General features: G+C 39.4%; 2 protein-coding genes across 5 annotated transcripts in view; both read left to right on the top strand.

Moving 5' to 3' along the window:
* The window catches only part of ATP13A3 (ATPase 13A3), a gene marked incomplete at both ends in the record, with an annotated part of 37,306 nt that extends 25,078 nt beyond the window's left edge, over positions 1-12,228 (top strand). Inside the window, 13 exons of the mRNA XM_080624193.1 lie at positions 47-225; positions 698-820; positions 904-983; positions 1,747-1,789; positions 1,887-1,996; positions 2,844-2,940; positions 3,836-3,908; positions 4,680-4,857; positions 5,630-5,817; positions 6,263-6,351; positions 6,553-6,633; positions 10,445-10,534; positions 12,031-12,228. Of these exons, the coding sequence (XP_080480319.1) occupies positions 47-225; positions 698-820; positions 904-983; positions 1,747-1,789; positions 1,887-1,996; positions 2,844-2,940; positions 3,836-3,908; positions 4,680-4,857; positions 5,630-5,817; positions 6,263-6,351; positions 6,553-6,633; positions 10,445-10,534; positions 12,031-12,228 (1,529 nt within the window). The remainder of the gene's footprint in view (positions 1-46; positions 226-697; positions 821-903; positions 984-1,746; positions 1,790-1,886; positions 1,997-2,843; positions 2,941-3,835; positions 3,909-4,679; positions 4,858-5,629; positions 5,818-6,262; positions 6,352-6,552; positions 6,634-10,444; positions 10,535-12,030) is intronic.
* A 120-nt stretch (positions 12,229-12,348) lies between these two features.
* GP5 (glycoprotein V platelet) lies at positions 12,349-23,268 on the top strand. Of its 4 annotated transcripts, none has more exons than XM_080624203.1 (3): positions 12,349-14,499; positions 17,036-17,184; positions 20,311-23,268. In XM_080624203.1, exon 3 carries the CDS (start codon positions 20,337-20,339, stop codon positions 22,257-22,259), a length of 1,923 nt encoding a protein of 640 aa, XP_080480329.1. In that variant the 5' UTR covers positions 12,349-14,499; positions 17,036-17,184; positions 20,311-20,336; the 3' UTR covers positions 22,260-23,268. The 4 variants fall into 4 exon arrangements, with proteins under 4 accessions (XP_080480329.1, XP_080480332.1, XP_080480331.1 ...); XM_080624206.1 differs by having other exon boundaries at positions 17,036-17,208; XM_080624204.1 differs by lacking the exon at positions 12,349-14,499 and adding an exon at positions 14,875-14,940.
* Positions 23,269-25,608: the final 2,340 nt, after the last annotated feature.

Raw genomic sequence — 25,608 nt, 5'->3', positions numbered from 1 at the left:
TATCAGTGAAACTGACTGAAACTTTTTAAATGCAATTGTTTAACAGGGGATAACATGCTAACTGCTATCTCTGTGGCCAGAGACTGTGGAATGATTCTACCTCAGGATAAGGTCATTATTGCTGAAGCACTACCTCCAAAGGATGGGCAGGCTGCCAGGATCAACTGGCATTATGCAGATACCCTCGCAAAATGCACTAGTTCATCACCAGCCATAAACTCAGAGGTAACGTGAGCATTATGATGCCCTTACAGTGTAAGCAGTTAGCTTTACAGTTGAGTTTCTTTTTATCTTATTCCATCAAATAGCAAATCTCCTGTTAAGTGTCAAATAAAAATTAATGTACTAGTTAACTTTCAGATTTTAAAATACCACAGAGTAACAAAACAGCTGAGGGAGCTAGTTTTTCAATGGTGATACATTTGATATTTTAGTTCTGCAGGAGACAGGATTTTTTCCACATTTCAGTCTGTTAAGACTGCTCTAGCTGTTTGTAGTTTAAATATTAAACTGTGTTTTCTTGTTACTAAAAAAGTGTTTTCATTATATGAGGTTTCCTTTCAAGTAACATTCTTAGAAACCTCCCCTCTAGTGTGGGATCTTAAGGAATACCCCTCTTGAGTATTAGTTTGAGATTACAAGTATCTGTGTAAATACACTAAAGTACACTACTAGAGTATTGAACTACTTTTGCTAGGATATTCCAGTTAAATTGGTCCATGAAAGCCTTGAGGATCTCCAGATGACCAAGTACCATTTTGCAATGAATGGGAAGTCATTTGCCGTGATTTTGGAGCATTTTCAGGACCTGGTACCCAAGGTGAGCATTTCATTTGAGTATGAACACTTCTGTTGGTGAGCAGACTTTGCCCTGCGAGCATTAAGAAATCTTCTGTCTTCCAGCTTGTGTTACATGGCACTGTGTTTGCTCGCATGGCACCAGATCAGAAAACTCAGCTGGTGGAAGCTTTACAAAATGTAGAGTAAGTATTTGCTCAAGCACAGCAAGTGGGAGGGTTGACAGACTGTTTGGTGTGATAGGAGGAAAAAAATATGTATGCTGCTAACTGTACTTCCAAATGAAAAAAGCTGGGCTAATTATATATATTGTGTATATATATAATTACATATGTATGATATATGTTATTACATATAATATATATATTAGTTGGGCTAATATAACTTCCTTGAGTTGGTAAATAAGGCTGTTAGCTGAGCAGGAATGAGAGTAGTACCATCTGCTGGCTGGTTGTGAAAGTTTCAGGCTTTTCATGAGGTTACAAATGATGAATAGCTAAACTGACTAACATAGTTTATAAATCTGGTTGCTTGGATTAATAAAAAAATCCATCAAATGTCTTCTCTGTATTACAGAAGTATTAATGGGATGACTTCCCATTCACATACGATCAGTATACTACTGTCTGTTAGTTTCAGGCCTTGCAGCTATACAAAATACTACAAAAGTCTCCTTTCCTAGAGAGAAGATGCTTTCGACCACGTTGGAATGATAGAGGGCTATGATAATCATTACTGGTTTGGTTGACCTGTCTACATCATATTACTTTTCTGTCTACTTCTTCATATGTATAATGGCAACAGTAATTGCTTTCAGCATTAATGATCATTCATAATTATGCAAAGCCTGGATAAGTCAAATTAATATTAAAGTATTTAATGAAATAAGCTAAATGGACAACAATTAGGGAATGGTCCAGAATGCTGACATCTGTTTGGTTTTTATAGTTACTACGTGGGCATGTGTGGAGATGGAGCAAATGACTGTGGGGTAAGTATGTTTTTATTTCCTATACAGTACTATTCAGTTAAATTTTACAGCTGAAAGCAAGTTTTAAAATGTTCTCCACTTCAATGTTAACTGGCAGGCGCTAAAGAGAGCACATGGTGGTATATCTTTGTCTGAACTTGAGGCTTCTGTGGCATCACCATTCACTTCCAGAACACCTAGTATTTCCTGTGTGCCAAAGCTGATCAGGTAATGCGACTTACTGTGAACTTAAATGCGTCTGTGTAACTCTTTTTGCATACCCTATATTAATACGTGTTTCATGCTGTAGAAGGCCAGTTTGAATTAAAGTAAAAGACATACATTTTTAGTAGTTCCGTTTTTTTACTGAAGTTACTCTGGGCAAAGGCTTACCATAGCATGATTTAGTATTTTGTTATAAACCCTTTTGTCCAGGTAAAGTTAATTTTTCAAAGCGTGAATGAGCTTCTATATCTTAGTTTTTAATTTGATGTCTTTGTGACTGTGCTGGTTTCCATAAAGGTTGTGTTTAATTGCAGATGGCAAAATCCTTCAGGTTACTGCTTGGCACCACACAAAGTAGAAAACAGATTTTCTAAATAGGGCTTGACAATTTTTTTATTCTAGAATTGGAAGTTAGGTAATAATTTTGGATAAACGTCAACCAGAGAAGAATCTACTTAAGTCTGTGTGGAACTTATGAAGTAATGTGTAATCAGAAAGATCTCTGGTCGGCAACTCTGTGGTTGACTGCATGTTCATTCAATCCATGCAGTAAACTAGTGCTTCATAGATATTTTTGCAAGCAGCCCTTCATTTTAAAACCTCTGTTGGAAAACCATATAAAGTCCAGAGAATGCCAGAGTAAGGTGGTGGCTTGGTCCAGAAGGCATGCTCACAACTTTGATATACTTAAAATTGTACCATTCTGACCCTTTTTTCTCTGTATATCTTCAACCTAATGTCCCTCAAAGGGTTTGCTGGCATGTTCAAGTGCAGCTAATGTTTTGCTAAGTAGAATATAACTGCTTGCACAGAAAACTTACTCATTATATGATTGCATTCGTTTTGACAGGGAAGGCCGTGCTGCTTTAATAACTTCCTTCTGTGTGTTTAAGTTCATGGCATTATACAGCATTATCCAGTACATCAGTGTTACTCTGCTATATTCTGTAAGTATTCTGTAAATGTTTAAGCAGCGTCAACCTAATCCAGAGATTTAAAAATTGATAGATAATTAATATAAATTGTTGCAAGTCTCTTTTTGAGTGCACAACACCAGAATTCTGTGATTCTGTGATTCTAAAAACTGTCTTTGGACTAAAGGTGTTGTTTGTATTTTTGTCTTGTTTAATGTTAACTGTATGAAAAACATGGTAGTGTCTATTTTAAAAAGGCAGTAACTAATGCTTGTGTATAGAAAGTCACTACAGTGGGAAAACCAAATAAACATATAAATTGAACAAAAGTAAGATTTTCAATTATTTAAAAACTCAGCATTTTTAAATAGCCTAGCTGTTTAAAGGGCAACACATTCCTTTTATGTAAGGATTGAAAGAGAGCAGCTTGCAAGTACTGGGGAGGGGAGCAAGGTAGAGTGTTTCCTGTTAACATGGTTGGATTCACAATATGGCACATGGTAGAAATCCTGGATTTTAATTTGCATTCTGAGTAAGTTAAACATGTAAAGCATTAAAGGACCTTTGAGGTGGAAATTTTGACAACTGCATGACTACATCCTAAGCTTATGGTGTTTTAAGAATTGTGGGCCTAAGCTATTACTTCATTGGTATTTAAGATTCAGTAATACAAGCTTGATTATAAATTTCAATTACAAATAGCTTGCGCATTTTAAAACTGAAATTGTCTCATGCCTTGATACTTCAGCAATTGATCTGTGAATTGTGGAGTACTTAAGACTCCTACAGAAAAAACAAACCAGTTTGACAAGGCACTGTCTTTTGTCAGTAAGGGGAAATCTAAAGAATTAATGCTGTAGGAGTGTCACTGTAAGATATTTCCAGGTGTGAAGAAATTACCAATGTTTCAGTTGTGATTTCTGTCTAGATCCTGAGCAATTTGGGAGATTTCCAGTTTCTCTTCATTGATTTGGCAATCATTTTGGTGGTTGTCTTCACAAGTAAGTATTGTGCTGTACTGCTGGCTTCTATGCTTGGTCAATTTTATTTTTTTTTTATTACATATTGTTTGAAGTAAGCACCATGATGTACAATTTAGATGTTACAACTACTACAGTATATGCATTAAAAACCCAAACCACTGTGTACCAAGTTAGATTCATCTGAAGTTTGTGAAATGCCCTCGTACAAAAAGCAGGTTGTGGGCATGATCTTTGAAAAGTAATTGTTCACAGTACAGGAAGTCATAAATCTCTACTGACATGAGGAAACTAGTTTTGGAATCAAAACAGAAGTTGTTACAATATAATCTTTCTCAAATGTTTTGATTTTCTTGCAATTTTGGTTGAAATTCTGCATACAAAATGTTGTACTCCAAGCTATTATCTGGTGAAATATTTGATTCCACATAGGAACCTAGCATTCAGTTTACTGGCTAATGGTAGAATACCATTTTTCAGTTTAATAGAAAATGCTTCTTTGAATGGCAAACCAAAACTGATGAGCTGTAAGTCCTTGTGCAAGACAAAAGGAATTTGGCCAGACACTACTAATTCCTTAAGTCTCATGGCTTCTATTATTGTCCCCTGCTATCCTGTGTTGCTGGGGGTAACCAGCCTGTAGAAGGCACTGTGGCATTATTCTAGAGCAGTATAATCTTTTCAGGGTGGTTTCACACTTGCAGTTCTGGACTGATTTTTAAAGTGATGTCAGAGTGACCTTTGAAAACCATAATGATGGAATATGTAATTTGGTTTTTGTTCTCTTTGCAGTGAGTCTAAACCCTGCTTGGAAGGAGCTTGTTGCTCGAAGGCCTCCATCAGGTCTTATCTCAGGTCCACTTCTGTGTTCTGTTTTGTCTCAGATCATCATCTGCTTTGCTTTCCAAGTCTTTGGATTTTTTTGGGTCAAACAGCAGTCCTGGTATAAGCCTTGGAGTGCAGAATTTGAGTAAGTATTTCAGTGGTTCCATGCAGAATACAGTAATGATTGGAAAGCTATAAGTAATAATTGCTCTCTTTATTGACCCTCTTTGGGGACTTGAGATGTAAAGCTTCTGTATGGCAGGTAGTCTGCTAAATCTTTTGTGAGGAGCATACCAATACATAGGAGTTAGCCAATGGCTGAAATGCAAAACTGGGTCAGAGCCAGACTGCAGGGCCTGAAGAATCAACTTTGGGACAGTTGAGATTAAAATTGTAAATTAATGCTTCAGACCTATTTTTAACCCTTCTGTTGTGAATGCTCCATCCCTGGCAGTGTTCAAGGCCAGGTTGGATAGAGCCTTGAGTGACATGGTTTAGCGTGAAGTGTCCCTGCCCATGGCAGGGGGGTTGGCAGTCTTAAGGTCCTTTCCAACCGTAACTATTCTGTGATTTTCCTGTTAGAGTTTACAGTAAATCAAATTGATATTTCAGAAAACAAAGACATGTTTCAACCTTTTTTTAGATTGTAATATTTTCTTATCTGTCTTCAAAGTGTATCTACAGTGATAGTTTCTAAAGAGTTTGTGTAGTAAACTTAAAACCTATGAGCAGAAAAGAACTCAAAGCTCAGAATTCACAAGAATTGCTACCTCCCTGCCATAGTTTTGAGTTATTTCTTACTGTAATAGATTTTCAAGGACAAGCTTTTTTACTACTGTAGCAGTTTGTTCTGTCATTGCCTGGTTTGCATTTTCTCCATATCACGGTGATAATTATTGGGGTTTTTTATGTTGTAGTGAATGTAATGTATTGGATGCCACGAACACCAGCTCTGCACCCCATGGGAATGAGACTCTTCACGATGAACATTACATTAAAAATTACGAAAACACAACTTTGTTTTTTATATCCAGCTTTCAGTACCTCATAGTGGCAATTGTCTTTTCTAAAGGAAAGCCCTTTAGACAACCATGCTACAAAAATTGTAAGTCCTTTCTTATTGTATACAGTTCCAAGTGAAACTCCAAGTGACCGTTCACTTGTTTATCCATGGCTTGCTTACAATTGTCTTGTGCCACTTCAGCAATAATAGTGTTGCTGGAGGAACACACTACAATTATCCTCTGATAATCAGATAAAAATAGGGAAGTATTAAACTGTATGGAGAAATTTATGGTAATAGTTGCTTTGTTTGTAGAAGTATATGTGTATATACGTTTCAGCATCACAAGTGAGCCAGTGAGAAACTGGGTCTGGCCTTCTGTCTCTTTATGGCTATCAGCACAACTTGTATTGCCAAAATCCACCAGGAAAGGGTTTAGGGGGAGAAAAGAGGTTCTTTCCAGGAAGTAATGAACCGATGATACATGGGAAAACTGTCCAAAACTCTGTGCAATGATCTGATTAAAATATTTTTTCTTGTTTTACAGTTCTGTTTGTTACATCTGTGATAGTTCTTTATGTCTTCATATTTTTCATCATGTTGCATCCTGTTGAATCTATTGACGCATTTCTTGAGGTAAGATTCACCAGTTACAGCCTGTGTCTGTACTTCCTAGGATAGCTGATTGGCTGCCTTTTGGGCAAGCTTGAACCATTTTAGAGCTCTAACTTAGCATCTCTGGGAGGGGGAAGTGAGAATTTAATGACTCTGAGCCTGCTTGGAATATGTGTTTGTTTCATATGTGTGTTGCTAACCTCTGGCAACTTTTTCACGCAGCTCGTGTGTGTGCCATATGAGTGGCGCCTAAGAATTCTCACCATTGTTATTCTCAATGCAGTTGTATCCGTGCTGATGGAGGTAAGAAATCAAATGGAAAAAATGTTTAAGTGAGCTTTTTGCTAGGGTAGGCGTTTGTCTTTTGTTTAGGTCTCTCTTCACAGTGTCACTGTGTTCTTGTTAAGTTTGTATTCCTAAAAATGTCCTTTTAGGCTAGACTTAGGGTGTCAGGGTTTTCTATGTTAAAAGCATAATTTTAAAACCTTTTTAATTAAAAAAAGGGGGGGGGGGAGGGTAGAGGAGTGGAAGGGCTTCTAAATAATTTTAATTGTTTTATGGGACAGTACTCTCCATATTAATTTCCTAAGTTAATTCAGTTCAGAATAAATTAACATAGTAGAAAACTATATAAAATCATTAGGCGAGCACATCTTTATTGAGTTGATTCATGTGCATAGCTTATTGTTCAGAATAATGCAGGCCTATATAACTTGCTCATTTAATGTGATGCAAGTCCAGAAGTAGAGATGTTCATTCAGATCTGCTTTTTCCAGCCCTGAGCTTGACCAAGGTCAGTCACTCTGGATATTGACCTCTTCTGCTGTAATTCCAGAGTTAATGTGGGCAGAAACATGCCCTACCTTTCCTCCAGTTACACCTATATTGTTTCCAAGAGTTGAAGTTTGACAGATACATCTTCCAGGAAGAGTCTGGATTCAAAGTCAGTCATTTATTCCTGTGGTTAGTTCTTCTTGTTAAATCGATGCGTTATTTCCAACTTTGGGTTTTGTTTGCAGCCATTAGTCACTTTTTTTCCTGCAAGATGAAAAAACCTTTCAACATTATCTAGCACTTGCACGCTACAATTATCTGTTTTTACTGTACAATGTTTTCGTCAGCTTCTAGTCAGTATTTCCATTACTATGTGAGGGATTGCTATCAAGGTAACCAGCATAATGTTTGCTTGCATCATGCCAGTTTGGCCTTTGAAGATTGCTATAGTATTGCTGTTCTTTCCAGTTGACTAGTTTTTTCCCTGTTATTCATGACTTAGTAAAAATAAATCAACCAAAGAGGTTTTTTGCATACTTTGATTGAAAAGGCTTTGTGTTCAAAATGTGCTCCAAATAGAATCTGCAATATATGCTATTATGTCACTGCCTATTGGAACATGTATTCAAGCGGCTCACATGATAGGCGGTAACTTGTCTTTTCCAAAATATGGCAGTAGCTACTAATTATTTTGGCCTTTGCCTTGTAGTTAACAAGTTTATCCTCTCCTAAAGAATCCTGTCTTTCTTACATTGTCCTATATTTACTCTTAACCTTGCTTGTGGTGTTTTCCTTTATGCCTTTTAATTCTTCCATGGTTTTGTACTACTAAACTCTTAATAGTTTGGGGTTTTTTTGCCTCCTTTTTTATTTGTTAAGTTAAATTTTGTGTATATTGCTGTCTTTACTACTGAAACAAAACAGGCATTCTGAAGTTGCAGAACCATGGCTTTTTTTGTCTTCTAATTAATTTAAATATTTTTATTACCATCTCTGGGTTATCAGCTTTTTTGAAATACTAAGATTATTCCTTGGAATTGAGCTTTGTGTTGATACATGAAGTCTAAATAGGTGCTGGTTACAGTTTTCAGTCCTGTGATAAATGTCACTAAGAGAAAGAAGCCTTCTGCTGAAGAATTACTTTGTTCTTGCAGGTGATCTTTATAACTTTTATACAAGCTGGTGATATTTCTGTTGTGGAAGTGTAAGGGCTCCAGTAGACAGTCTGTACAGTGTCAGTCCATGTATCAGCATGTGCCTCTTGTAGACAAATGGTTCTCCTCTAACTTAAAAGTTCATGATGTTCCACTCCTGGGCCTTGTTGGTTGCCACACCTATCTGTGAAGTTGTGAAATTCTACTAAACATAACCTAAGCAATATAATTACTGTACAATGTTTGCTCTCACCCAGTATTTCAAGCCCCACCCCACTCTTTTTCCTGTGCTGGTTTGATTTATCCTCTTTTGACACTTTAATCACTTAACTGTCATTGCCAAAACTGGTAGGATGATTTGTTGCATTCCTTTCAGACTGACTTACCTATTTATCTTGTTGCGCATACTTTAGCAGTGGAATAGAAGTACCTATACAATTCAGTTTTCTTGACATTAATTCTTTGTGATGTTCTGCATTGACTTGCAACCTATTTCTTCCACTTTCACTATTAGTTGAATGCTTTGTTAAGACAGATAAGTCATCTTACAGCAAGTGACCAACAGAAGCATTGTCTTGTGATCCTCAAATCCCAAACCTTGTTTTATGATACACCCTTCACCGTCTGTAACTTCAGCCTGCTTTTGTCCCACCTTTTGAACTGTGTCCAACTCCAGCAATACCATTCTAGGCTCTCTGAAGCTTTTTCATGCAGTGCCAGCTCATTGGGTCCAATGTGTCATGTAGAAATCCCAGGCTATTTCATTCCTTCACTTCCAGTACAGCTCACTGCCTTTCTCTCCTTGTGTGTCTGGCTGGATTTTCTGCTCACTACACTTCACACTACAGAGTTTCTGGGTGTGAGTTATTGAGGAACAGTTATGGTTCATACTCTGAGTATCTAGGAAAAGCTGCTGGTGGCATCGCCTTACTTCTTTTAATAATGTAATCTGTATGTATATCACCTAGAGTTTGTTCTGCTAAGACTAATCCCTCAGTAATTGCATCTTTAAGAGTCTCATGCTGATGAGATAAATAAGGGATTTGGTTTATCATATTTTGTCACGCTTGCCAATTTGAACCTTTCGTGTCACGCTGTGATCCTATGTAGTTTCTTCATGGCTTCTACAACAGGAATGGTTTCTGACTGTGGCTGCCCCACGCATGTTTTCTGAAATGCTCTGTAAAGCTTTTGCTTCCATGTGGGTCCCAGACTAGGTTCACAAAGCATGCATATTCTTTCTACCAGATGACAGAAATATATTGCACAACAAAGGCAGATCCTAGCAGATGTTTCTTTTCACCTCCTTACAGCCTGGGATAGACTGGCTTCAAAAACGAACATCTAGTAATCTGAAGATTTGTTGGCAAATGGTTTATAGAAGTGCTATAAAATTCTGGTATATTATAAAATCATAAGCATTATAAAATCTGTTATTTAATTAGATTATCTAATATAATCTATTAAAGTCTGGATAATTAGCTTCCCTTTCTCAATGGCAGAGGTTAGTCAGAAGTTAAAAATGGAATCTGTCCGAAGATCAGAGTTGTAGGCCCAAGGCCATGGAAGATACAGGTTCACACCTGTGTTGCCGGATTTGTCAAGGCTCTCAAGTCCTCCTACACAGCAGTATGAGCGTAACCAGATGTACTGAACATATTGTTCAACTTCTGCCTGCTCTGAAATCTGGAATGGCTCCTACAGAATTCCTTCAGATTTCCTGCTGGTGGCCTTGCATTGTCACCCCACTAAAGCTTTTCTGGGAACGTGACTGGTTTAAAACAAACTATGAACAAAGCACAGCTCCAGCATGAAATCCACTATAATATTAAAGATGGTTTGGGGGGAAAGTGCTTTAAGTACTGATGTTTTCAGTACTTCATAGTTTCTTTTAGAGTATTGAAACACCTTAAGAATTTGTATTTATGATTTTTACCCATATTGATGGATGCGGTTGTGGTCACTGTTGCAGTTGATTTAAAGTACATGTTTGTATTCTTAAATCTCATGTGAGCACTTTAAGAATGAAAATGTTAATCACTTAAGTACTGACAAGTCATGTAAACTCTCTGTTTCGGCACTCAGTTATGCCTAACGCTATTTCAGGTTTTATTTGTAATGTGCATACTAACAACAAATGATCATTAGTTTCTTTAACTCTTCCTGCTCACTATAATGTCTCACAGAATGTCCTCCTTGATATGATCCTTTGGAAGGTTGTGTTCAATCGAGACAAACAAGGAGAATATCGCCTCACCATGGCCCAGCCTCCTCAGGTTGGAGACTAGTATTTTGCTGTCATCATTTGAGTGCATGTGGATTAATTCGGTGTTATCTTTTTATGATCTATAAGTGTCTGTTGCCTTATCTTAAGCTTAAGCTACTGAAATCAGATTTCTGTTACTAGAATATTAAAAAGGAAGGCTTCTGGTTATATATTTTTCTCCTTGTTGACTATCAAAATTACCTCTGTACAGAAGAGCTGAGAAGCAAACCCAGAGGATTGCTTTTAAGACTTTTCACACTTTATCTTCATTTTGCACACTAGCAAATTTTATTTGCTTTTTCACAAGCTAGCATGCTAGGACTGGGAAACGCTTGATGTGCTTGGAATCAGAATTGCTGATGCTGGGTCTAATCCAGTTCTTTATTAAATTGATTTGGTTGGGAGTTTTAGATCATTGTCTGAGAGCAGTAATTTATAGCATGTATAAATGAAATTAAACAAAACGGTAAATGAAAGTATGTTATTCAGATGGTTTAGGAGGCCATTAGGAGATGTTCAGATTTAGCTTGTGGTTTTTCAGGTCACCATGAATATTGGTCATGATACAAGACAGAAATCTATGTGAATCCCATAAAAACTAGCTTTTTCTTTAGGCCTGTTTGTCTTATTACTTTCAGTTGGTTGTACATCTGTTCTTGCTAGAATTACAGTGGTTTATTTCTCAGCACTAATTTTTATTAAATGTATTCACTTCAGCTTACATTTGTCCTTTTGAGGCTGTTTAAGAGCAAATTGCCTTGTGTTCACTGAAGAATGGAAGTTGTGCTTAAGGCTCATGTTTGGTTCAGTTCACCAACTGAAAGAAATTCAGAGCACAAAGAAAACTGTAGAATATATCTTCATTTAGATGTCAGCCCTGTAGGCTATCGGTGCTCTCTGAGACATGAGAGGGATCCAGTCTTAAGAATCAGGAATGGTGTTTCTCTTCTCCAGCTAGTTATGTGCATTTAGGACTGGGAGAGGAAAAATAGGAAGGAAGACCTAAATTCAGTAATTTGTGTCTGTTTTGATAACTATTGATACCTGTAGGACTTAGGTTTCACAGTATCAGCAAGTTGAATTCTGCCACTTTTGGCTGGCTGCCTTCAGTTAGACAATTCATTGCTTAAAAGTGTTCTGAGACTCTGGGAATTTGACTTCTTTTTCTAGACCAGGCTTTTATTCTTCAACAGTAACATCATTTAACTGTGCCTGTTATACCCTTGTTTATGGAAACTGTCATAAAATACGCATAAAAGCTGTTGGTGACCTTCAATGTTGCAATAATGCAGAATACTTGGGTTTTCTTAATATTTTTTAAATATCATTGCTACCATGGTATAGAAGTAATGACACAACAGAAGAGTTTCTGTACTATACATTCTAGAACCAATATGACAAAACAGTAAATTAGAAACTAAAACAGTAGGTGTTCAAGCATTTTAGTGTGTTCTTAGTTAATTTTTTCTTATGGTAATCCAACTTTTAAATCTCTCGCTTCTGCAGGAGGCTGTGGATCGCTGTGGAGTCTCTTTCCTTTCTTCCCTGTTGGGTTGCAGAGAGAAGACACCAAAAGCCAAGTATATGCATCTAGCTCAGGAACTGCTGGTTGATCCAGAATGGCCACCAAAACCCAGAACAACAACAGAAGCAAAAGCACCATCCCAAGAAAATGGTTCATATCAAATAATCACTGTAACATAACAGTGGATCTTGGTGGCATGTGTCTTTAGTAGTATTCGTAAGAATGTAATTTTAAGGCTTTATTTGAAATTGCAGTATACTAAATGTCAAATTCTAATGCAGATATGTCCAACTGTTTTGTCTTGCTGAATACAAAGTTCAGAGCCAGACATGTTATGGCTATACATTTTAAAAATGTAGGTTTCCTTAGGCAGAACAAAAATGATGGTTTCCTTCCACCTTCTTTCGAATTTCATTATTCTTAAATGAGACGTATTTGAAGGTTTAAACTGCAGGGCAGTGAAAACAGGTTCATTATATTTGCCTGGAGTATCTTAATCATTGTGCTAACCTGCTTACCAGGGCACGTGTTCATGTAAACCCTATGATGCAATGACATCAGTGTACTAGAGGCACATAATAGTCTTACCATGCTTTTCTTTTTTTTTCCTTTTTTTCATACTCAGCTGTTGAAAAGCTTTGTGCCTGAGAACGGTTCTGAAGTTTTGGTGTGTGTACCTTGAATTTTGTCCCCACTATTAAGGAGTGTTTCCAGGTGTAATGTTTGGGTTTTAAATTTAATTCTTCAGTCTGCCACAGCAGGAATTGGGAATGTTATAGAAACATTATGCTCTGTCCTTAAGAAGAAAGCACATTGCTTTCAAGTGGGTTCTTGGCTTCTTTCATAGCTAACCCCAAGGAAGGGCTTAAGTGGCCTCCAGAGGAGGAGGCATTTGGCTACACTCTAAAGTTTTTGGAGAAGGAAGGCTGGAGAATCTAAACACTTCCTTCTGTGTCATGTTTTATTACATTTAGCTCTATATTTCTTCACACACCTTGTTTTTTTCCAGCAGAAGGATTCGATTATCCCTTTGTGGACCATGTTTTATTTGTAAATCTTAAGACAATTTTCCTATATACCTTGAAGTAGTAAGGCCAGAGTTACTGCTGCAAAGGAAATGGGGATGGGAGGGAAGAATATTTTCACATGCCCAAGCTTTGGGATTTGTGCATGTTAAGAACATACACATTTCAAAGAGACTGCCAGTGTCTTAAGCACGATATGTAGCTGTATGAAACACAACTAAGTGAAAATAGATGAGCTAAAATCTGTCTTGCTGCAGAACTATAAGGCTTATGTGTATTTTATTTATTAAAAAAAAAAAAAAAAAAAAAAGAAAAAAGAAAAAAAGAAAACCTTGCATCACCAGTAATGCTGCTTAAGCACTTGGGGTAGCGATACGTTGTTTTGCCATTAGGCGGCGTCAAATACAAGACCACTAGAAAAACAGGTCTGCAAAGATGTAGAAGCAGGCATCGTCTTCACGTGCAGAGTTTAAAACTTCTTTTTTGTTTTTTTGAGACCACAAATTACTTCTGTCCAAACCATCTTCAACTTGTTAAACTGTTAGAAAAGTCGTTTTTGGTGTCTTTAGGGAGATGACAAAATAAGGACTGTTGATCAGTGTGCAACTGACTGGTTCAGACACCTCCAATCTTTGAGAGGGATCTGGAGAAGTCACAATTCTCTAGAGAACCTTCAGAGAAGCAAGTCGGGTCCTTTATAGTAGTTGTGGAAGGAGGGCCCCAAACTCCCTTGCTGGCTGGGATCATTTTGAAGCGTGTGTATTCTGACGATGGAATTCGAGGTTGGGTGGTATTCATTGTTTGTTCTATGGGCTTTGTTTTTTTTTGTTGGTTGGGATTTCTTTTTGTTTTAATTCCTGTGAAGACAACTTCATTCCTGCATTGTTTTAATATGGGGAAATTTTCAGATCAGACCTAATTCCCCTGTGCTGTTCTGTAAGTCAGTATGGACAGTGTCCCCCACTGCTGAGGTTATGGGTTCTGCAGCATTGAACATACTGTGCCAATGAGGAATTTAAAAGTCATGCTAAATGGTTTGGAAGACTTTTTCCTAGAACTTGGGGGGGTTTAAGTTATTAGCACTTGTTCCTCATAAATAGTATGCGTATGGTGTCCTATCCTCCGGTCCAGCTGTCATCTCTCTTCCTGATTACTTTTTTTATTGTTGTTTGTTTTTTAAGGGGTGGAACAGGAGGAAGGGGGAAGTGGTTTTCTTAGCATTCATTCAACAGCGCAGTGTAAAAGTCCTGGCTTCTTAAGGCCGTAAACATAAAACAACATCAGTAGCTTTTAAGGGGTCTGCAACTGTAGACTTGGATAAATTTATTAATTATGAACTTGAGTCAGTTGGCTGATTTCTGTCAGTGTGGATTTTACACAATCTTTGTAGCATGGAATAATTGATGAAGAATAATTCTTAGCTGCGTAAGTAGTATTCAAATTTTAAAAACCCCACAATATTTTAGTTGAAAAATGTTGTGAAGCTATGCATCTTGGACCTGGGAGCTGTGACTTACACTTAAATGCTTTTGCTTTCCATTTTGTTGGCCATTGTAGCTTGACTGTTCCATCAGAAGTCAAAGAAAATATTTGTGTCTTTCCCTTTGAAATACTTTTGCTTAATACTCTTGCTAAACTGATAATTTCTCTTGGCATATTTGGTTCCTGAAGATAGACTTTCAATCTGATTCTGATTAATTAGACTTATCTAGAAAGTAAAGAGGAAACAGCTTTTTAAGGTAGGCTTGACTTCAGAGAGCATTTTAGGGAACTCAGTTGCAAAGTCTCTCCACTCGATTGAGTGACTCATGGGTCATGAGCCTATTAAACTTGAATATTTTGCAAATGGGAGCTGGTTTCCTCAAGGTATGTGTTCAGAGTTGGTAAATGTTCTTGAGGTTGCATGCTTGAGCTCTGACCTATTTGCTTCTGACGCTTAGTCAAGAATAATATATCAGCTTTTCTAAGAATCCTTTTTGTTGTTGCAAGTTCAGCCACAAAATAAGCTTTTGCATCTTCTGCAATTATTGGGATTTATGCCTTCCTGCCCAAGAGCTGAGTTTAGCCACCTATAATTTTTCTCATCTTGAGCAGTTTAGTTTTTCTGGTTTTCAGAAATGCAGCAAACTATATCTGCACTAGTGTATTCAGTTTCTGCTTTGAAGTAAAATGGAATTCAATTCGTAGTGAAAAGAATCTCTTCTAATGTTCATCTTGGAAGTCTAAATTCAGGTGAACAGACTGATTTAGTGAGCTCCACTAGATACTTAGTAGGCATTTTCTTCCTGCTGTATATTTTGGCCTTACGTTGAGGAGTTTGATTTATTATTAAATTATTTGTGTATGCAGACTTAATGTGTACGTATTTTACTTTGATGTATTAAGATTTGTAAATATTACTGATTTTTCAATATTATTTATGCACATACCTAAAGGACTGGTCTATCCAGAAAAGCAATTGCTAAATTATAAATGTTACTTTTTAGAAATAAATCGCAAGATCATTAAATTGTATATCCCTCAGGGTTATTTTTAAAGGTTTTTTCCTCTTCCCTTCAGATTCGATTAGCAGAAACTGTAGTTTCATGTACTATAGAATGAAATCTACTGTAAAAACAAAAAAAATGCTGTGAGTAATGCTTGAGTAGAAGCAGCTAAAACACCCACAGCACTGACTGTCCGTATTCATTGTAACTTCAATTGGAAACTCTTACTGTTGCACTTTTTAAGAGTTATTGGATTTTTAATTCTATTTATTTTTGTCTTTCTTCATGAAGGTTGTGCTGAACAGTCATCACAAATTGGGTAAAGAATCCTGTACTGTGTATGTATATACAGTATAATATTAAGCAGATGTGGAGTCCTTTTTATGCTGCAAATTTTTAATGCTTATGTTGGGCATCGCCAAATGAGAGAGCTAAAGTTCTGTAGGATTTCTCCCATGGATTCTGACTTGTAAACTTAGGTTTTTGTATGTCTAAGGGAAAGCTGTGCGGTTTTGACAGTTTTTAGAGTCTTGATTTTATACAGTAAAGCTTCAGGTTTTTAAAGCTATTTTCAACAAACTGCAGCTTGTTTGATAATTATGTGAACGAGAAACTACTCATGAATTGTCATGAATTCCTCAAGCCTAACACAGATTAAAAGGTTCATCAGTACAGCACTCTCTAGAAGCTCAGCTTCCTTTTTATTTTTAGATCTGAAATGATACTACATCTTTGTATTTAAAATATGTATTGCTGCTCTAGAATGGTACCCTGTTGTCAAGAGGCATACATAATTAACTGTACAATAGAATTGTAAATAGACTTGTAAATCATTTTTGTGACTGAAGCTCTTTGAAAATAAAATTAAAATGAACAGATATTTTAACTCTTCTCATTAGTTTCATGAAATGGTTTTTAATTATTCTTCATACACGTAGATCAAAAGCTTGTTGAAGAATACAGACTTTTTCCCTGATGTCATGGGTGTCTTGTTCAGTGCCTGTGTATTTTTGAAAACTGGGTGGAGAAGTATGCATGCTGTTTGTTAGCAGTGGTATGGTAGCACTGCAGTTCTGCAGTGGGATAATACTGACCATACTTTTACCTGCTGGCTCATGAGAGCCATTTCAAAGCCAGACCTTGTACATGTGATAGCAGCTTGTTTCTACTTCCTGTTATCCACATGTTCCTTCTGCTCTTTGACATGCGGGAGGCGTTATCTTGAAAAGACTCTAGGGCAAACGTTCCTGGTTGTGAGCTGTCACTTTGCCGCAGTCGCCTTCAGAAGAGTCATGCAGAAATGAAGACACCTTTTCCATCCTGTGGCTCACCCACCATTTAAATGTTCATTGGCAGAGCACATTATTTTAAATTTGAAGACAAGATGCTTACAATACCTGCTTACTTAATTAGAAAAACTTAATCTTTCAATTTCAAGCTAATATTTTTGTAACTTAAAGCTTTTTTCTCTTCAGAATCTTTCTGGATTTAGGCTTTGTTGGCCAGAAGACTTGGAGGAAAAACAGAAGCCAAATAGGCCAACCCTGGATTGCTTAGCCAAAGCATTAAATAAAAACCTCTCAATTCTTTACTCAAATTGCTTTGACTCCAGTCCTGCAAGAAAGTAAGTCAGAGCAGCCTTGTAAAGGTACAGATCAGTCACTTGGTTGGTTAAAGTAGGTGTGTCCACTCCTTCAAAACATAATGTGTGGCAGACCACAGTGAATCTGTGTAACAAATTTGTAATTTCTGATGATAATTCATATTGAAAGGTATACTTCTGACTTCACCCAGATTTGCACTGGGTTGGCTGAAGCACATGCTTCAGTATTGCTGTCAAAGAAGCTGCAAGTGTTTTCTGTGCTGTTGCATGTGTGACTTCAAACTTTCTCCTGTTCTGTCAGTGATCTCAAAATCTAATTTTGGAGTTGCATACAACCCGTGGAAGCTGTCTGCTTACACAACTAAATGTAGGCAAAATCTGCTCTAAAGCTTAAAATACTCTTTGGCCTTTCACAGTAGTTACGCAAATAGGGGTGAAAGTGTTATCTAGAGGATGCGTTTTGCTGTTTTACTTCCCCTTTAAAGTGCAGAATCATGGTGAAGCCCGATTGCCTGCTGTGCTCCTAGTAAGTTCATCTGAAAGGCAGATAAGTTTATAAGGTACAATTTAAAATTCCCTTTTCATGCTCACGTGAGTATAGAAACTTGCAAGAAAGTAAAAAAGTTAAGTACCATGGTAAATCATATGTGTGCTCAGCATTCTATGAAATTAAGTTCAAAACTGATCTGTGACTTTTAATATAGCAACGCTATTAATGCATTGCTTCTGGCATCCTTTTTTAGTCTTGAGAAATATTAAGGGGGTGGTAGAAAGGGAAAGAGTCTTTAGACCAGGACATGGTAAATGACCAGCCAGGCTGGTGTCCTTTCTGGAATGCCAGGTGTCTCACAGAAGGGTTTGAGGAGATGATGCATAGGAATGTATAATTATTATTATTATATGGATCTTACTGTGACTTCCATTATAGAAGTTTAAATTATTTCTTTTAAAAATACCATTCGCAGCTGTAGATGTTTGGGATCCATAGGATTATCCAGTTCCTGTGCCAGTCATATGCTTGTCGTCTTAAGTCTCTTGCACGAATTTCTACCATTTTGTTGTTTGTGAAAATGTCTTCAAGCACTTCTGAGTGTCTAACATTGTCTCATTGCATACACTCTTTTGTTATAAGACCAGGAAAACGGACATCCCCAGCCTAGTCTAGCGTAAACCTGTTTCTTATTTTACAGACTGAGGTCAGCAGTCATGCCTTCTGAGGGACCTGCATTTACAGTCTCTAACATAACAATTTAGTTTGGGCTTTTTTACCCCTCTTGTTCTCTGGATTTTTATTTCTCCATCTCACTGAATCCTGCAGTTCTGCTGTGGTCTTGGCTCGAGTTGAGGAAGGCTGAGATGCCAGTTAGGGTTTGAAAAGGATATTTCTTGGTGTGTTTCTGCTGCATGTGGAGGATTCTGCCCATGCCCCATCAGGAAGCAGTTCACCAGCTGCCTGCTCATCGTGCTGTGGGCTTAGGTGCCCATGTGGACAGGGATGTGCTCATCAGCATGCCAAGGTGGGGATAAGTGGGTTCAGGGACAGGATGGTTCTTGAGTTTTGAGGTGAAGGTTTATGAGAAATGGTCGGTTTTGGGGTGGGAGGTACTACTAGGAAGACAGGATACCCTGAAAGATTCATGTTTGACATGGAAAAGTCCTTTGGAAGGGTGAAATCTTACAGCCTGGTTTTGGTGACTTACAGTCTCATTCAGAAAGTTCCAGAAAGCCCAGTAAGAGCTTGCTTTGCAACACCATGTTACTGGTAGTTGATACCACTAGATGCCATGTCCTTATCTTCCCAAGGAAGGGATGCAGATTTTACCAATCTGCAGTGCTCTGAACCTAACCAAGAATCTTTTTATTTTATTATGTTTAAGCTACTCTCTTTTGCTTTTTTTTTTTTTCCCCTGATGCAGCAGCTGGTTTTGGTCCATGGTTCTTCTCAGCAGTTCAGGCATGTAAGAAGCTCTGCTATCTCAGTGGTAGGGTTTGTACTTGTGTCTGTTTGTGATGTTGATGGGGGAGAGCTTCACCCTTTCCCCTGGAAAAAGGGTATGTTGGGATGGAGCACTCCTCTTCCCCAGTGTTCTCAATGCCAAAGACTGACACAGCATTGGCTGTTCCAGCTGTGTCTGTAGAACTTGTGCAGCTATTCCTGCAGTCCCAGCTGTTGCTTCTCCTACTCATCTGCCAGGTGCTTGACTTTCAGGTTTCTGGTACACTTAGACTTGTTGATTTCACTAAGGAAGTATTTCTAAACTGTGGATTTCTGTTTGACATGCTCTTTTAAATATTAGCATTATAGCCAGGATTGCTTTCCTGTTCCTTTTTTTGTTTGGAAATCTATACAACTTCCCAACTTCATGGTGTTTCATGCTGATCTACCCTTATTGCTACAGCTTTCCAGCTAACTTCATGGCACTTCTTTCCCCTCATTTCATTATATTTTTAATACCACTGATAACTTAGCATTGTGTTAAGCTGTTGAAATGAAACTCGTTGGTTATTAGAGGCTCTCTCCTGTCCTGTGCTCTATGAGTTCTTGTGTGTCATTTCAGACTATGTCAAAAATAGCCTGTTGCTTTTTGTGTGATGTTGAGCTGTTCCAAGAAGTGAATATTTGCAAATACTGGGAAATGATTTAACAGAACTTTGTGCTGCTTTGCTTTTAATATAGGCCACTTAAAATATAGGACACCCTTTTACCTCCGTTATCTGTTTTTGCAGGCTAAACTTTATTTTTAAACCTCTGGTAACCTACAATAAAAACCAGTGGGTACAGGACCTTTTGATAATTTTTTTTAAATACTTTCTGTGTGTAGCTTAGAGTTGCTTTTCTGTTCAAATAAACACATGCCTTATGACTACTTAGGGATTCATCATGATATTCATATGATTTTTTTATACATGACTAGTACAAATATAAACAAGGAATACTTGATTTACAAAAGAGTTTTATCTGTACTTCTCAGTGTAAGCTGACCACCTTAGAAATATTTGCAGTCAGCAGTAATAGAGATTTTGAAGTTTGCTTTCAAGCCAAGAGGAATTTTGCACACATTTGCAGGTTTTACGATATATTCATGCAAGTGCTGCTAAGTTACTATCTGTGATCAAATCCTGACTCTCTCTTTTCTCTTGTAACAGCTAATGTTTCTGGCACTTCAAGAAAGATGTTGGTGTTCTGCTTGTCAGTGATGATCAAGCTTTTCTTCCAGTTGGACGCATCTATTTGTCCACAGAAGTGCAACTGCTCTTCAAAAAATGCAATTCATTGCTCTGGTCCCCATATCAAAGACCTGGAATCCTTAAATCTGCCTTGCAACATGACAGAAATTCACGTAACGGGCACTAATGTAACATACTTGCAGGATGTTTTTTCTAGGATGGTGGAGCTGCAGCATCTCATCTTGTCTTCAAACAACATCTCTCTGATTTCACCAGTGGCTTTTAAAGGCCTGAGAAGGCTAAAAGCCCTCAAACTACTAGAGAATAAGCTAGTCGAACTTCCCGCAGAAGTGTTTGATGACATGGTACAGCTTCAGCAACTGATCATTGAAAATAACAGATTGAAATCCATCAAAGAGAACCTGTTTGACAAACTAGCTAGTTTGGAGGAGCTTTACTTGAACAAAAACCAACTAACAGCACTTCCCAGTGGCGTGCTGAAGAAACTTGCCAAACTCAAAGTACTGAACTTGTCAAGAAATTATTTGGCAGCACTGCCTAGAAATATATTTAGTGCATTAACCAGGCTCGAGAAGCTGATGCTGTACTTTAACAGGCTGTCTTCAATAGAGTCTGGTATGTTTGATAGCCTGAAGGAGCTGATGGAGCTCTTCCTGCATTCCAATAACATCCAGTCCATTGCCCCTGATGCATTCTGTTGTCTTCATAAACTGAAAAGCCTAACGCTTTCCAGGAACAAGCTTGAGGTTTTGCCCTCTGGGCTCTTTCTGCATTTGCATGACCTGTCTAAATTGACCTTGTACAGGAACCCACTGAAGTCTCTTCCAGAAGTATTGTTTGGAGAAATGAGGCATCTTGGTGGCCTGTGGCTGTATCACACAAAGCTCTTAACAATACCAGATTTTGTGTTTAGTAACTTGACAAATTTAGAGCTTCTTGTGCTGAGTTTTAATCCAGAGCTTAGTTTTCTTCCTAAGAATGTATTCAGTGGTCTGAATGAACTGCGGGGCCTTTCTCTGCATACAAATAATATTTCCAGTTTGCCAGACGGCATCTTCCTGAGCCTTCAGAAACTGCAGAACATTTCTCTTTTTGATAAGAGGCTTGAGGTTCTTCCTAGAAACCTCTTTCACAATCTCAAGCACCTTCAGAAAGTTTACCTGAATAGCACGAAGCTGCAATCTCTTCCTGGCGACTTCTTTACTGCTTTACCTGAGCTGCAGGAGGTCTTCCTTGATGACAACCCTTGGAGATGCGATTGCCAAATTCTTGGTTTCAGAGAGTGGCTCCTCAAGAGCATGGAGATAGTTAAAAATGTGCCATCTCTAATGTGTCAGAGCCCGCTGGCACTACAGAATATTTCTCTTGTGGCTCTAACAGCTGAGCACCTGAACTGCCCGCCAAACACAGCCATTACATACCAGGCATTCAGCTCAGCTTATTCTCAGACTTTGACTTCTCTTGTGATGGAGCACTTAACATCTTGGGAGACTACAGTAAGAGCAATGCCTGACATGGATACCAGCACACCCACATCAATTCCTCTTGCAACCCCAGGTTTTACCTACTCACATCTTGAAGATGCTGGACAGCCTAGGTTTCATTTGTCAGAAGTGCCACTCCAAACTTCACCCAGTGTCATTGTAAAAACCAACAGTGTCAGAGGAACAGATTTAACTACTCTTGCCTGGTTGGATGAGATACCAGCCCGCAGAAGTGCTAAACCCTATTTTAATACCAGAGTTACATATTGTCAGTTGTTCTTGTGCCTTTACAGTTTGATTTTAACACTCCAGACTGTAACCATTGTGATCAGTCTGTATGTGATGGGTAAAACCAGGCAACTCTTGCACTCCAGAAATATTCCTACTCAGCCTGTAGTTCTAATAAAATTTTTAAGAAGATGATAGAGAATACCAGCTGAAGAGAGGATTAGAAGCATTGTTTTGGATGCATTTTGAGCATTTGGGCAGTTGACACTTGATTTACATATGGATTACAAAACTTCATACAAAGAATCAAAAAGACCTTCTTTTTACAGCATAATGAAAATGTGCTTTTATGTACCTTAGTGTTTGCTAAAAGTGGTTGTAAACACTGTATATTGCTACAGCACTTGGTGTGTGAACCCAGAAGGAGAGTGAAAGAAGACCTGTGGTCACCTCTACATGTGTACTACGAGTTACCTGCATTGAACTGCAGCCCTGTCCCTGCCAGGCCTCATTGCCTGTTGTCATGCTCATGCTGCTCACATGGACATGGCACCCATGTAGGGAAGCCCACATAGGAACATGGCTTTAACCATGCTTTAAAGGTTACCTGTAATACTCCAAATGTTCCTTATACTACCTGCAATGTTTTGTCTGTTTATTGGGAAAGCAATGGGTATTTTTGGGAAGAGATACTGGAAAAGACCTTCTAAAAATAAGGGTGGTGGCTGAATGGTATAGTGCAAGTGTCTTAGTTTTTGCTTTATGTCCTCAGACCCTTTCCAGGACATGGCAGAAGTAAAGGGTACCATTTAAAGCTAATAGTGCTTTCCTCTAGCTTAACCAGGGGACGGTAAGTAAGGTGCTGGGCTAGGAAATAGAAACTTGATGTATTTTGTTTGTTTATGAACTTTGTAAAGTGACTTAACTTGTTCTTAAAAGCTCTGATGTTGTACTTAAAAGCCTCTGGAAGTGGATCTGTGGCTCCTCGGGCAGGAGACACTATACTCCAGGAGTCCTTTTGTAGCCTTACTGACTTTCTGACTATTAAGGTCTTTCCTGGATGGCCTTGAAATGGCACATTACAAGCCTGAGGTGAAGGGAGCCTGCATTTGCTGCAGGTCTGTGGCTTGTTCCTTGCTGTGCGTTGTTCTACAGACTGCTTTGTTTCAGGGTGCTCTGCTACTGGACTTGAATTCCTCTTCTAGGCTGTGAAAGGAGACAGTATGCTTCTGTGGTGTTAAGTAACTGTTGTCTTGCTGGTGTGAGGTTTAATAAAATTTAGCAAGCCTGGCTAAATGGAAGCTATCTCCAAAGAAAGAGAAATACAAGTCACTACAGCTGGAGCAAAGAAAACTGGGACTGGATTCATAAACACAACCTCCAGAATATTTACTGCAATATATTTAAGAGAGAAGCACAAACCCACCATGCAGCTTTCTGGGTGGTTGCATGATAGTGCCCAAAAGGAGGCAGCTGTTACAAATTTAGGTTCTTGGTTGGACAGCTGTAATGACCACTTAGTGTTGTGCCTGCTCCAGTGCTGTCGTGCTGGTGCCACGCAAGCATCTGCTCGTAGCAAGTGGGAGATAAGTATAATCTGAGCTACTGAGGAAGCTGTTATACAAACCATGCTGGTCACTGTTTGCCTCGGTGAGATGCTGAAGAAGTGTGCTTGTGGCTATGGGCCCTTGGATGCACGCTGTCCAATTTCTAAGAAAGGCAACACTTTGGTTGTCATAGGGGTGCACGACCCCCTGATGTCGAGCCCCTGGAAGAGCAGTGAGATAGCAGCAGCTGCCATCCTCCTGAACTCTCCTTTGGCCGCTCCATCTCCGCAGTGGGGCCAGCTGGGTCTCTGCACTGCTCCTTTGACTCCTGTTGCGCAGTCACTGAGCTCTGGCACGTGGTGGCTCTGGCATACAGCTGCGTGCAGTCGAGTGCTCAGAGGAGGATGATTCGTCTCTACGTGCTGTCATCGGGCTTTCCCCACACTTGAGCCAGACGAGGAAGTGAAGTCAGCAGACAACAAAAGGCTGGAGCAATAAGGGGTCTCTTACTAACTCTTCCTCTGAGGTGTCATGTTCTGAGCTGCCTCTGATTCACTGCTGCTTGTTCAGCCGAGCTCAGCCCTTCCTGCAAAACTCCTCAGCCTGGGAAATCCAAGGATATGCTTGTTTATATCCCATCTCTGATTTGCCTCGAGAAAGGATGTCTTCCAGGTCCCGTGACAGTGGCTGTGGTGGGCAGGGAGGCAACAGGGAGGCACCTTGGAAAAACTGCAGCCCCTCTCTGGGCAGTGTTGCCTTGCAGCTGTCTCAAGGCTCTGATGGCTTGCCATTGCCAGCATATTGGCAAGGTTTTTCCCAGTCCCCGCAGCCCACACCTCCAAGATCTACTGCCCAACCTTCACCACCAGGCTGGACTTGGAGGGACAGTGGGCTGGAAAAGATTGGAGCTATGTAGCTCCTGGTCCAGGGCGTCCCTGCTGTTGGAGAAAGGGTAGATGCAAAGCACATCTGCACTCAGTGGCTGAGGGGATTGGCTGCACACTCTTGGCTTCTGCATGGGATGAAGAGTCATGATTAACATGAGTCCAGGAGCTGCCTCTAGGGCCACATCCTAGTCGGTAGCGCTTGGGGTACATCACTAATGCAGCCTAGCCAAGGGTCTTCGTAACTTGCTCAGTTGCCTCAAACACTTGTTTCTGTGGCAGTTGTTCCTGCTTTAGGAGATCCCTGAGCAGTGGGAGCTCAGATCCCCCATGTCAGACCATGTGAGTATGCTCCATGTTTCCAGCCTGATGTCACCACAGGTGCCATTCTCCTTTGCTTGTTGGGACTTGAATGTACAGAGTCCCTGAAGAGCAGCATGGCAAGGAGGGAATTAACCACTGCTGTAAGTGCCAGCAACTTTCTGCCTGTTTCCCAGCTGCTGCAGGACCTTTCAAGGCCATCAGCACCCATGTCCTGTGTTCGTGTCCCTGGTGTGTCTGTGCCTGATGTTATGGAGATTTGGCCATGTCTCCTCCAACTTCCAACCAGCACATCTCGCCTGGGGATGCTGATGCAGCAGCCACAGTATCACAGCACGGCATTTCCGAGGGATGACAGAAGAGCTGGGAAGAGATGCAGCCAAAGGCATGTACTCATGGGACAAGGCTGGGCTTGTGAGTGTTTATAGGCTCTCACAGTGATCAGGAGGCCTGAAGCTCCTGCTTTGCCCCTGCTCCAGCCAGAGATGGAGATATGGAGGTGTTTTGCCCCATTTTCCTAGCCAAAGTCTGTGTTCACATCCCCTTTCCTCCTGGGTGTCTATGGGTGGCTAAGCCCTGGCAAAGCCTCTTGCTTGGTCCATGGTGAATGAGTCCCACTTCATTGCAGGGTATGGGGCTGCTGCTCCAGCAGCATCAGGAGATGTGCTGCCACCAGGCCCAGCTCCTCTTGTGCAATCACTGCTTCAGGACTGTTGTGTTTCTCTGGAAGTTGCCAGGCTTCCAGCTGTGCTTTTGTGTCCCTCTAGATGAAAACAGCCCAGGACAGGGAGC

This window comes from Psittacula echo (assembly GCF_963264785.1).
Source record: "Psittacula echo genome assembly, chromosome: 7".
Taxonomy (NCBI): Eukaryota; Metazoa; Chordata; class Aves; order Psittaciformes; family Psittacidae; genus Psittacula; species Psittacula echo.
Note: the sequence above shows the minus strand (reverse complement) of the source record. Positions and strands in the feature narration are given on the sequence as shown.

Coding starts and splice junctions, on each gene's coding strand:
- GP5 (XM_080624205.1), top strand. CDS start 20,337: ATGTTGGTGTTCTGCTTGTCAGTGATGATCAAGCTTTTCTTCCAGTTG.